Raw genomic sequence first — 13,168 nt, 5'->3', positions numbered from 1 at the left:
AATTTCCACACGTTTGAAAGACTATCATTTCAATCATAAGTGCCATGCACAAGCTTGTCCACTAGGAGGTGATGTTGTCTACCAACTGGAGGGTGTGTGCGTTCCCGCAGCAACAGGGAAGATGGCAGCACTCACATCTCTCACCCAGGTAATGTTACTGGAATGTATTCAAAATTATGCAGTGGACTTTCAGTCTAGCTGTTGTGCATGCTGATGACCTGCCGTTTTTAGTGCAGTGCTCTTTATCCAATTTGTATAATAAAGAAGACAAATACCGAAGGTATTTAGCTTTCTAGCTGGATGGGACAAGGCCTTGACGGTAAGCTTGAAGAGAGTACCGTTAGAAAGCTAGTTAGCGAGCCTGGCTAGTGGGCTAGCTACCGTTAGCTTGCTTGAAAATGAACAAGCTACCTAACGTTAATGCTCATTTGAGGAAAGATAATTTGAGATATGTTTCAGAAATATTTAGATGTAGATACAAGACAGAAGAGCAGGAGGTATGCAACCAAAACATACCAACATATTTCAACGTTAGTTAGCTATAGCGAGCTAGAAGGCTAGCTATATATAGTTAGCTGGGTAAGCTTAGATAGCTTGCCAGCTAAACAATACTAGCTAGCAAGCTACACAATTTGACTATTATAACATTGTAATAACACGAACAGTTACTGTAATAACAATGTATTAATATATACATATTAATACACTGCTACACTGTGATAGCTATGAAGTGAGTAGTGATACCGTAATGCCTGCAGCTACCTACTAGATGTGATGAATGATGACTGACCAGCTTGTGCGCTTATGTCGATGCTGGGTACTTTGCATTTTAAGTAAGATTGCAGAGAGGACCAGTTTTGTGTCAATCACATTAGCTAGAGCTAGGCTACATGATGCTTCTAGTTATTCCATTAAAACATAACAAAGATAGGCTTTTAGTGTTATTGGAGAACATGGATTTATAACCCCTTTTGCCATCTTATAATTCACACAATGCTTTAAGTTTAAAGAGCTCACAAAAGGTACTCAACAACTTGGCTATGGCCTATTAGAGGACATTCATATTTGATGTCATGGGACAGGAAATCCCTCTTTGGCTATTGTTTGTGATAGACCCTTAAGTGCCTTTTTAAAGGATGGGTCCAGATGTCAGTAGTAGTTTGGTGGGGTGTGTCACGCTATTTGACATAAGACAATGGTTTCCAGCAGCTATTTGAAATAGTAATCTGAAAAACCTTTCCCCAATCAGCTGTCAAGTGGGAACCCTGTGTACGAGAACTTTTATAGACAGGTAAAATACATTTTTAAGTTTGGTTATCACATAGTCATATTATCTACATAGATTGGGGATCATTAAATGTCTTTATTGTTCAATGGATGCATTAAGACAACGCTAAACACATTCAACAGTATAGAGTGAAGGTGTGGATAGAAACATTTCATAATTTGGTTTGCTGTGTGCTTGTTGCAAGGTGGACCCAGGAAACACGGGGAGAGTAGGGCCCACAGAAGCTGCGTTGTTCCTGAAGAAATCTGGCCTTCCTGATGTCACCTTGGGAAAGGTGGGTAGCACTGGTACTGTGTAGCACTGCCGGCCTCTGAAACCTTGGGCAGAGTGGCAGACATAAGGGAACAGTCTCGGACACTGTAGACGGATAAACTGTTCTGAAAGCAACCAGCAGGAAGTTATGTTTATTAGAGTGTCTCTGTCATTAAGGAGTAATATGAGCACCTCCACACGGGCATGCTTCAGTACTCCCAGAGGAATATAACTGGAAAAGATGACCACATCTTACGTCATTGCCTGGTCTGATTGGATCAATGTCGTTGCTTTCTATTTATCAGAACCTTTAGGGTGTGTACTTGTTTCAGCTATATTTGGTGTACCGTTTGTACCCATCTTTTGTTTTACGTGTTACCTTGGTCTGTTTATGTCATACTCTGCTTTGAGTCTTAGCCTATTCTATCTCACCATCACATTCAGCTGGTTATCTGGGACTGTTATGCACATTGATTGTTATTTACTTTACTTTGTACACATTCCATAATGATTGTTGCACATTGATGCTTTAATTGATGTTTCCTTAGTTGATCATCTTGTTTGTGTTTGTCCCCCCTCAGATCTGGGATTTGGCAGACCCAGATGGGAAAGGGTTCTTGGACAAACAGGTAGAGAACTAATCATTTCATCTCTTTGTGCGATGCCTTTGATTCTGTGGCCCTTGAGCTGGTATTTGTATGGTTCCCACAAACAATGCTGTTGTCCTGTCTTGTCTAATAGGGGTTCTATGTAGCTCTGCGGTTGGTGGCCTGTGCACAGAGCGGACAAGACGTCAGCCTCACTAGTCTGAACCTCACTATCCCTCCCCCAAAATTTGTGAGTATAATCCTAACTAGTACAATCCTAACAAGTACAATCCTACCTAGTACAATTCTAACTAGTACAATCCTACCTAGTACAATTCTAACGAGTACAGTCCTAACTAGTACAATCCTAACTAGTACATTCCTAACTACACACATGTTTCATGATAGTTTTAGGATGCGTTTATTTTCTCAAACTCTATATGTTTATATGTTTGGTTGGGAGATTGTAAAGTAAGCGTGAAGGTGAAGTTATTTTTAAAATTGTTTTGTTATAGAAGGACACTAGCAGCCCATCGCTCAGCACATCATCGGTCTCTAGTGAACCCCACTGGGCTGTGAGGGTGAGTCATGTTGAAACACCCCAGGACCATATGCTTGGTTGATACAGACATATTTTAGTTTTGTATCTAAGACTTTTTTTTATTTTATCATCCAAAACACTGAACAGAATTCAGAGAATCATCAACAATGAGTTTACCTTTGTTTATCAATCACTCATTGTTATTTTTGTTCATTTTTTATTCCAGCCTGAAGAAAAGAGTAAATTCGATGGGATATTTGAAAGTCTTGCACCAGTCAGTGGACTGCTCTCTGGTGACAAAGTAAAACCAGTTCTAATCAACTCAAAACTACCTCTGGACGTGTTAGGAAAGGTTTGGGATCTTAGTGACATTGATAAAGATGGACATCTGGATCGAGATGAGTTTGCTGTGGTAAGGTGTACTCCAGTAAATTGTGGAATGACTAGATCTGAATAAACAAATATTTCACAGCTCACCTTCACATGTGTATAAGATTATAACTGACACAATAGTAAAACATAATAACCGTCTAATAGCATTGGTAATAAGGCTTACTTGTAATAGCATTTGTAATGACTAGTAATAACTTCAGTCATCTTTGTTCTTTCCCCTCTGTTGTCCAGGCCATGCACCTGGTCTATCGGGCCCTGGAGAAGGAGCCGGTCCCCTCTGTTCTCCCCTCCTCTCTCATCCCTCCTAACAAGAGGAAGAAGTCTCTGGTTGGCTCCCTCCCTGGCACCGTGCCTGTGCTGCCCGCCAGCCCCCCGCCCCCCAAGGACAGCCTGCGCTCCACCCCTTCCCACGGCAGCATGAACTCCCTCAACAGTGCCGGCAGCCTTTCCCCCAAACACACACTCAAATCTGCACAGGTAAACACACACACACACACACACACACACACACACACACACACACACACATACACACAAAAACAGTTAACATGTGAGATGTGTGTGTGATAATGCGTGTAATCTCTTCTCCATGTCAGCACTCAGTGAACTGGGTGGTCCCGGTGACAGACAGAGGACGCTTTGATGAAATCTTCCTGAAGACAGACTTGGATCTGGATGGCTTTGTCAGCGGAATGGAAGTCAAGGACATCTTCATGCACTCAGGGCTGCCCCAGAATCTACTGGCACATATATGGTAGGAGAGACTGACTGATGGCTGATGCCACCTGATTACCGGACTGAAGTTGACTGTATTACTTATGTTCTTATTATTGTGTGTCCAGGGCCCTTGCAGACACCAGGCAGATGGGGAAGCTGACGCGGGAGCAGTTTGCTCTGGCCATGCACTTCATCCAGCAGAAAGTCAGCAAAGGCATGGACCCTCCTCAGGCCCTGACCCCTGAAATGATCCCTCCTTCAGAGAGGGGCACTCCCGTTCCAATGTGTACTACTCCCTCCCATGTACGCATTCATTCACCACACACACACATACACACTCTTTCTATAGGTTGTTTTCAATAAAGCGTCACAATACATTCGATTTGGCTGTTGGGGGTCAAGGAGACCCCCAGCTTCGCTAAAAGCATTGATAACTATGTACCGCTTTTAAGGGATTGTTAAATAAATGTTATAACTATTTGGTTTAAATAAATCACTTATTGAGCATAGTCAGAACTACAAGTTTCAGATTATTCCATGCAAAGCAATTGCGCACATTTATCTCTGTCATCAGAGTTTACAGAACTCTGCCTTCTTATCATGATCTGTAAACATCAATGATCATGTCATTTCAGATATGTAAAGGGACCTATCCATTTGGCATGTGGCTAGCTAAGCAAACAACATAATTTAGCTTGCTTCATCAGACATTAGGCCTTTGAAAAGAGCTTGACATCGACAAGTCCTCGTCCTGGTAAAGCTGTCAGTCGGAATCCTGTCATCACCACTATAAATGGCAAGTAAATCAAACAATGTTTTGATATAGCCATCTAGTTTATCCCCTGAAAGTTAGCTCCTTAACTAGCCATATTGACGTGATCTGTTATTAGCTAGCTAGCCAATTTGACTTGGTCCATCAATCTACTGTATGTAGTCTATATCATGTCTGTCAGAAGTAATTGTAATTTAACACTTAAAAACAATGTTGAAAAGGGTATAATGTTAGCTAACTTCGCTAGGTAGGCATCCATCGTCTGGAGAAAAAAGTACATCAGGTCTACTTACCACTATATATGTTTAGCCAACTGTGCAACGTTTCTGGAGGTAGCTTACAAAGTAAACATTATCAGTACCATGGCAAATGTGCCCTTCTGTTGCTTGACAGACACAGCACACAAAATATGGGAAATTAACCTAAACCACTCATACTTGTCAGGTTTAGTTTATATCTCTCAACTATCCAGTTAATGGTGGCAAATATTGAGAGATATCGTAAGGCTACTCTATGTATCTGAAATGACATGATCATTGGTTTACTGATCATGATAAGCAGGAAGGTACTTGCTGTATAACTCTGATGATAGAGATAAATGTGTGCAATTGTTTTGCATAGAATAATCTGAAATTTGTAGGTCTGACTATGCTCTTCAAGAGGTGATGATATTACAACCAAATAGTTAACATTTATTTAACGATCCCTTGAAATCGGCACACAGTTGTAAATGGTTTTAGCTGAGCTGTGGGTCTCCTTGTTCCCCAGTAGGCAAATCAAACGCTCTACACCAGTTTCAAGATCACTTTCTGAGGCAAAATGCAAGCTGAGATCTACCGCTCAGATTTGTTTTTAAACGGGACTTCAAAAACTTAAGCCTATGCAACATTAACCAATTAAAAACAGTTTTGTAGCAATGAAGTTTGTGCCATAGGCTCTGGCCCAATATATTATCACTGTATATTGTCTACATTTTAATTTCCCTGTCAATGTTGTTGTAACAGCTCTCGTTTGTGGAATGAAGAGTGGACCAAGGCACGGCGTGGAAAGTGTTCATGATTTTAATATTCAAAAAACACTCAAACAAAATAACAAACGTGAAAATGAAAGCGCACAGTTCTGTCAGGCCCAGACACTAAACAGAAAAACAAGATCCCACAAACCCAAAAGGAAAATGACAACATATATAATTATGATCCCCAATCAGAGACAAAGATAGACAGCTGATTGGGAACCACACTCGGCCAAAAACAAAGATATAGAAAACATAGACTTTCCCACCCGAGTCACACCCTGACCTAACCAACAAAGAGAATAATAAGGATCTCTAAGATCAGAGCGTGACAGTTGTTCTTCTCAGACCATTTTGAAATTATATTTCAACATTTTAAGTATATGATCACACTGGTAATTTATCATTTGTTGTATTACTTGTGAGACACAGCTGAGTGAGCATAATAATTAGCTTATTTCTTTTACTGGACTGATGGCCTGCATCTGATGGCCAGTCTGAGGGGAGGGAGCAGCTGTGAGGCTGCTTCTCACCCGACTTACCGTCCCACCTCGCTCCCTCCCTCCACTGAGGAAAGTGGACACAGTCTTCCAGTTGATGGCGAAACTTAAGTCGCACAGCATTATTTCTGCCTCATGCACCAATTTATGTTGTTACTTCTATGACCAGAGAAAGTGAAATATTCCTCGATATTAAAAAAGACACAAGCTGCAAATATCAACGCAAGCTTTTTGAAACACTTTGCTATAGTCATTAATTGCAGCTGCAGTGCTGGTTGTAGCTTGAGTGGAAGTAGGGAGAATGCACATTTTATGGCTCATAAAAGTGTTGAACAAAGTGTTGACAGTGCTGAATAACAACTTAAACATGAACTTACCCATAAAAACAGCAGTTATTTGCTGTATTCATTGAGTCTCTCAAATCATGGTTTTAAAAGTTTTGAAATCTCATATTATAAACTTTGCTGTGCGTTCGAGGCTTCTTTTTAAAGTCTGGCACGAGGAAACTGCAGACACGGTGGTCTGAGCTATATGATTGAAGTATGTGGTAGTGGTGGAGTAGGGGCCTGAGGGCACACAGTGTGTTGTGAAATCTGTGAATGTATTGTAATGTTTTTAAAATTGTATAAACTGCCTTAATTTTGCTGGACCCCAGAAAGAGTAGCTGCTGCCAATGGGGATTCATAATAAATACAAATAGAAATAGGTGCACTTGATTTGCTCAGTAGGCCTGCCAGGTAGCCGGAGTTCTACCTTCAGACACATGAAATGGTTCATAAAGGGAACACTGTGCTTTCCCGGAACTAGGGCTGCTGAATCAAGTGCACATACCGCCAACAGCATGAAACAAATACAAAAATAGGAACTTAAGGCTTTGTTATTGGGTTTTTAACAGAAATGTTTGGTGATCGACTAGGAATGGCTTGGAATGGCAGTCACGATCGAATGGCAGTCACGAATGGCAGTCACGATCGACCGGTTGGTGACCACTGCTCTACATCTTATTGTGATGTTTTATTGAAAACAACCTATTTTGGTGCAGAGGCATGCTTAAAGTACTTGTATTTCCACTTTGAGAAAAAGGTTATTAGGTTTACCAATGAAATTGTTGGGAGCATATATAGAGTGTACAACTTTCTTTCTTTATGTTTATACACTTTTAGACATATAACACAGTTAAAAAAATATCTAATCCTGTATTCATTTCTGGGATTGACACTCAATGTGTCTCATGGCTAGGAATCATTCTTGTGTTCAGTAGGAAGTCTTCATCCCTTGTTTCTATCCACAGAGTATGTCTGGGTATGTGACCCCTGTGAGCTCTGAGATGGCTGCTCTGTCTGAGATGAGGCGGGTGAGTGACGTCCTCCCATATTTTGTTTTTTGAAAATGTGTTAGCATTTTCCATGGCCCTGCTTCCAGGTGCTTGGTTTAAAAGAGTGGAGGGAGGGACTTTGATCCTCTGATAAGAAAGACTTGTTTTGGCAGCCAGGGATTGTTATGTAACTACATTATTGAGCTGTAGAGAGAGTATCCTCTTGATGGACATAACTATTCATTGATTGATTTGGTGTGAAATGATATTTATATGGTTCGGAATCGCAATGGTTCGGAACCGTGGTTCGAAATTGTGATGTGCTTTGTGTGTGTAGACTGCTGCGATCCTGCTCCAGTCTGGTGCTTAGACCCTACCAGGAGCTTACTGCACACTCTTTTCTTCTTTACCCTAACCTAAACGCTGCTGAATGCCGCTTTCTGGGTTATATCTCTGTATCAGCAAATAATGTTCAAGTTCTGGGTAGGTAACTGGTAAAACTCGACAAATGCTTTCGATGGCTCACGAGACAGAAACCCAATGATGAAAAGCATTTGTGAGAACTCTGGCTGTGAACGGTGGTGTGACTTGACCTCCTGAGTTTCCTAACCATGGCGATGGTGACCGGCTCCCCTCAGACATTGTTGCACTCGTCCCGTCGCCTGTCCCTCTGTGATGCTTCCTTCCCTGTGATCTCTCTCTCTATCTACCCTCTGGTTTGGTCTGGATGGTTTGATGTCGTGGCATTCTGGCTCTCAGGTTATCTAAGAATAGGGCTAACTTTCTTTCTCTTCTTCTCTTTCTCTACTTCTCTTTCTCTTCTTCTTTTTCTCTTTCTGTCCATCCACAGGACAGCTCCAGTTCTGTTGGGTCAGGGTCAGAGTTCACTGGAATCAAGGAGCTTGATGACATCAGTCAAGAGATCGCTCAGCTGCAGAGGTAATTCACAACACTGTGGAGATATCAACAGGGTTATTTTATTTCAAAGTAATCTCAAATTGTAATATATCATGCAACATTTGTGCCACTGACAATGATCCAGAATTCCGCACCTTAAAAACACACCGTCTTTAGGGATGTCGTTTTTTCAGATATTTTTTGCTTAGTTATGTCATATCCAGCTTATGTCACCCTGTATGAGATTCTCTCTTCATTTCCTTTTCATCAATCATCACTCAACATAGCTCTGACTTGATTTAGTCAGACATTGCGGTTTTACAGCAGTAGTTTAACCTAAACGCAATAAAAAATAGCAACTACAGATGTAGGATCTTAATTTGATCACCCTGTTGCAAGATAACTTTCCTGCAATGCAAGAAATATTAAACTTAGTAGTTTATTTGAGGTTTTAAAAAGCTTCTGAAGTTTGACATTTCCACTTTGAAATGTCCCTTACGAAAATGTATCAACCCCTGCAGAACCACCTACAAAATTCCATTCATTATCATCTTAAAAAAACATATACTTAAAAACTGGAAATCAACCAATCCTTCGTCATTAATGCAATGGAAAGATCAATTGCTTTATTATCTAAAAATGGAAAGTGCGTGGGCAACGGGGTGCAGTTGGACACCATGTGGTAGAAAGTGATGCGGACGCTGAAGATGGGGGTGTTTGCTAGTGGGTCTGGGCAGGTGTGATGTTGTTGATGTTTGTATGATGTTGTCATTTGTATGTGTATGTTTTGTATTGTTGATAAAATATAAAAAATAAAATAATAAGTCCATTAATTATAATTATAATTTCCTGTTGCTAAAGGATTATTTTCCTGCTGCAGCAAACTGACTCGAATTAAGATTCTACATCTGTATACTGTTTTGTGTTTTAATATATCATTATGCTATCTACACACTAGAACTCAGGGCATAAAATGCACACTTCAAAGGAGAAGACAGGTCACAGCTGGTGGTCCTTCCCTCATCCCCTCTCATCCCACCTCATCTCCGCTCATCCCACCTCATTCCCTCTCACCCCCCCTCCCCTCCAACCTTCCTTTACTGTGTGTATTTTATCAATCTTTTGTTTTCACCACATACTTTACATGCTGCGTCAGCAATCTTGCTTTTACACACTGGAATGCTCTCAGGTAACCCTCTCTTTGCTGTCACAGTCTGTCCTTTTTCTTTTGCTGTTTTGTGTGGGGGGGAGGGAAGGAAAGGAGGGGGAGGAGTGGAGGAGGGAAGGAAGGAGGAGGAGAGAAGGAAGGAGGTGGAGAGGGAGGAGGAGGGGAGGGAGGTGTAGGAGAGAAGGGAGGAGGAGGAGAGAAGGAGGGAGGAGGAAGGAGAGAGTTAAGAGGAGGGAAGGAAGGAGGAGGACAGGGAGGAGAAGGAAGGAGGAGGAAAGGGAGGAGTAGGAGAGAAGGAAGGAGGAGGAGAGGGAGGAGGAGGAGAGAAGGAAGGAGGAGGAGGAGTGGGAGAGAAGGAAGGAGGAAGAGAAGGAAGGAGGAGGAGAGAAGGAAGGAGGAGGAGAGAAGGAAGGAGGAGGAGAGGTAGGAGGAGGAGAGAAGGAAGGAGGAGTGGGAGACTGTCTGGTTCTACCCTGTGGCACTGTTGGTTGATGGTTGTGTGTGTTTGTCTCTCTTTCAGGGAGAAATTCACCCTGGAGCAGGACATTAGAGATGCTGAGGAGGCCATCAGACACAAGTCCTCAGAGGTGCAGGTGAGCAGGCATACCACTTTTTATTAAAAGGGGACTCAGGGGTTTTCACATATGTACAGTATATACACTGCTCAAAAAAATAAAGGGGACACTTAAACAACACAATGTAACTCCAAGTCAATCACACTTCTGTGAAATCAAACTGTCCACTTAGGAAGCAACACTGATTGACAATAAATTTCACATGATGTTGTGCAAATGGAATAGACAACAGGTAGAAATTATAGGCAATTAGCAAGACACCCCCAATAAAGGAGTGGTTCTGCAGGTGGTGAACATAGACCACTTCTCAGTTCCTATGCTTCCTGGCTGATGTTTTGGTCACCTTTGAATGCTGGCGGTGCTTTCACTCTAGTGGTAGCATGTGACGGAGTCTACAACCCACACAAGTGGCTCAGGTAGTGCAGCTCATCCAGGATGGCACATCAATGCGAGCTGTGGCAAGAAGGTTTGCTGTGTCTGTCAGCGTAGTGTCCAGAGCATGGAGGCACTACCAGGAGACAGGCCAGTACATCAGGAGATGTGGAGGAGGCCGTAGGAGGGCAACAACCCAGCAGCAGGACCGCTACTTCCACCTTTGTGCAAGGAGGAGCAGGAGGAGCACTGCAAAATGACCTCCAGCAGGCCACAACTGTGCATGTGTCTGCTCAAACGGTCAGAAACAGACTCCATGAGGGTGGTATGAGGGCCCGATGTCCACAGGTGGGGGTTGTGCTTGCAGCCCAACACCGTGCAGGATGTTTGGCAAATGCCAGAGAACACCAAGATTGGCAAATTCGCCACTGGCGCCCTGCGCTCTTCACAGATGAAAGCAGGTACACACTGAGCACATGTGACAGACGTGACAGAGTCTGGAGACGCCGTGGAAAATATTCTGCTGCCTGCAACATCCTCCAGCATGACCGGTTTGGCGGTGGGTCAGTCATGGTGTGGGGTGGCATTTCTTTGGGGGGCCGCACAGCCCTCCATGTGCTCGCCAGAGGTAGCCTGACTGCCATTAGGTACTTAGATGAGATCCTCAGACCCCTCGTGAGACCATATGCTGGTGCGGTTGGCCCTGGGTTCCTCCTAATTCAAGACAATGCTAGACCTCATGTGGCTGAAGTGTGTCAGCAGTTCCTGCAAGAGGAAGGCATTGATGCTATGGACTGGCCCACCCGTTCCCTAGACCTGAATCCAATTGAGCACATCTGGGACATCATGTCTCGCTCCATCCACCAACGCCACGTTGCACCATAGACTGTCCAGGAGTTGGCGGATGCTTTAGTCCAGGTCTGGGAGGAGATCCCTAAGGAGACCATCCGCCACCTCATCAGGAGCATGCCCAGGCGTTGTAGGGAGGTCATACAGGCACGTGGAGGCCACACACACTACTGAGCCTCATTTTGACTAGTTTTAAGGACATTACATCAAAGTTGGATCAGCCTGTAGTGTGGTTTTCGACTTTAATGTTGAGTGTGACTCCAAATCCAGACCTCCATGGGTTGATAAATTTGATTTCCATTGATCATTTTTGTGTGATTTTATTGTCAGCACATTCAACTATGTAAAGAAAAAAGTATTTAATAAGAATATTTAATTCATTCAGATCTAGGATGTGTTATTTTAGTATTCCCTTTATTTTTTTGAGCAGTGTATATTTAAATGTGATATGGTGGTTCTCCAAATTGATGTATTGTGATGAATCAGGAATGTACAGTTTATCCAAAACACACTATTTCAATTATGAAATGAATCTTCCCCCAAACCAATATCCTCTCCCCCTCCCCCCCCCATCTGTCCATCAGGAGATGCAGAACGACCTGGACAGAGAGACGTGCAGTCTGCAGGAGCTGGAGGCCCAGAAGCAGGATGCCCAGGAGCGGCTGGAGGAGATGGACCAGCAGAAGGCCAAGCTGGAGGACATGCTCAACGATGTCAGGATCCAGTGCAACGAGGAGTCCCAAATGGTGAGAGGGATGGAGGGGTCATGTAGTAGCCGTGGAATCAATATGAAACATATCCATAGCTATTTTTCACTATCAATCTGGTAGACAGACCTTCCATCCTTGCATTGGTGGACAAAGCTTACATTGTCCACTTTGTCTTTCTTCCCCTCTGTCTGTTGCTCTCAATCTCTTTCTCTACCCCAGATCTCATCTCTGCAGAACCAGATCCACTCCCAGGAGACAGACCTGCAGAGCCAGGAGGAGGAACTGAGCCGGGCTAAAGCAGACCTGAACCGGCTGCAGTTAGAGGAGAGCCAGATGGAACAGAGCCTGACTGCCGGCAAGTTCCAGCTGGAGACCATCATCAGGTCCCTCAAAGCTACCCAGGACGAGATCAACCAGGTGAGAGAGAACCACTGAGGCCAAGTAGTGAGAGAGGAGAAGGAACAGGAATGTTCCCAGTCAGATATGCAGAGGTCCCAGACACAGTAATGTCCTGTTGGGGATCGGGCTAAGGACAAGGACCGCAACCTTACCTGATTCACACAATAGATCTAACCCGAACCATGCTGGCTCTGATATTTCATTGTCGCACTATCCTTTCCTTGCATGGTTTCAGCACAGCTATCTATGGTGGATACATAACCAGGCAATACAGCTCAGCATGGCTTGGCTCTGTTTTGTCCTGTGGTGTGAACCAGGCTGATGTGTCTGGGATGTGAGAGGACCTGTAGCAAGACCCTTTATAATGTGACCACCAGGGGGAGACTGTGTCATGAATGGCGGAAACAACCAGATTCAATTTGGGCTCGGTTCATTCTTCCTTGAGTTCTATCCTCTCATTTCTCTGAAAGATATTCAGCATAGACTGGAAATTTAAGGCATACTTCGTTTTCAGTGAAGTTCTAGGGAAGTTGTTTTAGAGAGAAATGTAATATATTCTGTTGTTATATTTTAAAGTGCATGTCATCGTCGTCAACCCCTCTTGAATTCATTTGGAGATATCAGCTGGTTCTCAGTCCTCTGCCAGGTTTGGGTGTGGCAGTTTCAGTTAGAGAACCAGCTGTTTTACCTCTGCTTTCTGCATCATCTGAATCATCATATCTGACATGACTTCCACATGCCACAGCCCACGCCTCAGATCTCTCATCTCTCATATCACCCGAGAATGGATGCTGAGCCATAGATGGCTGTGTTGTCTTTTA

At 43.2% G+C, this 13,168-nt stretch overlaps 1 protein-coding gene across 3 annotated transcripts in view; it reads left to right on the top strand.

Annotated features, from left to right (window-relative positions):
• The first annotated feature begins 100 nt into the window (after positions 1–100).
• The window catches only part of LOC135524597 (epidermal growth factor receptor substrate 15-like 1), a 31,581-nt gene continuing 18,513 nt past the window's right edge, over positions 101–13,168 (top strand). The window contains exons 1-15 of one of the 3 annotated variants that reach the window (XM_064952276.1): positions 102–148; positions 1,250–1,291; positions 1,473–1,562; positions 2,122–2,169; positions 2,282–2,377; positions 2,643–2,708; positions 2,895–3,080; positions 3,293–3,538; positions 3,658–3,815; positions 3,904–4,062; positions 7,356–7,416; positions 8,228–8,316; positions 9,963–10,035; positions 11,823–11,984; positions 12,168–12,365. In XM_064952276.1, coding sequence (XP_064808348.1) covers positions 122–148; positions 1,250–1,291; positions 1,473–1,562; positions 2,122–2,169; positions 2,282–2,377; positions 2,643–2,708; positions 2,895–3,080; positions 3,293–3,538; positions 3,658–3,815; positions 3,904–4,062; positions 7,356–7,416; positions 8,228–8,316; positions 9,963–10,035; positions 11,823–11,984; positions 12,168–12,365 — 1,701 coding nt within the window. In that variant the 5' untranslated portion in view covers positions 102–121. Of the gene's footprint in view, positions 149–1,249; positions 1,292–1,472; positions 1,563–2,121; positions 2,170–2,281; positions 2,378–2,642; positions 2,709–2,894; positions 3,081–3,292; positions 3,539–3,657; positions 3,816–3,903; positions 4,082–7,353; positions 7,417–8,227; positions 8,317–9,962; positions 10,036–11,822; positions 11,985–12,167; positions 12,366–13,168 lie in introns of all 3 variants that reach the window. The other 2 variants (XM_064952275.1, XM_064952277.1) reach the window with 2 other exon arrangements.

This window comes from Oncorhynchus masou, chromosome 31 (assembly GCF_036934945.1).
Source record: "Oncorhynchus masou masou isolate Uvic2021 chromosome 31, UVic_Omas_1.1, whole genome shotgun sequence".
Taxonomy (NCBI): Eukaryota; Metazoa; Chordata; class Actinopteri; order Salmoniformes; family Salmonidae; genus Oncorhynchus; species Oncorhynchus masou.
Note: the sequence above shows the minus strand (reverse complement) of the source record. Positions and strands in the feature narration are given on the sequence as shown.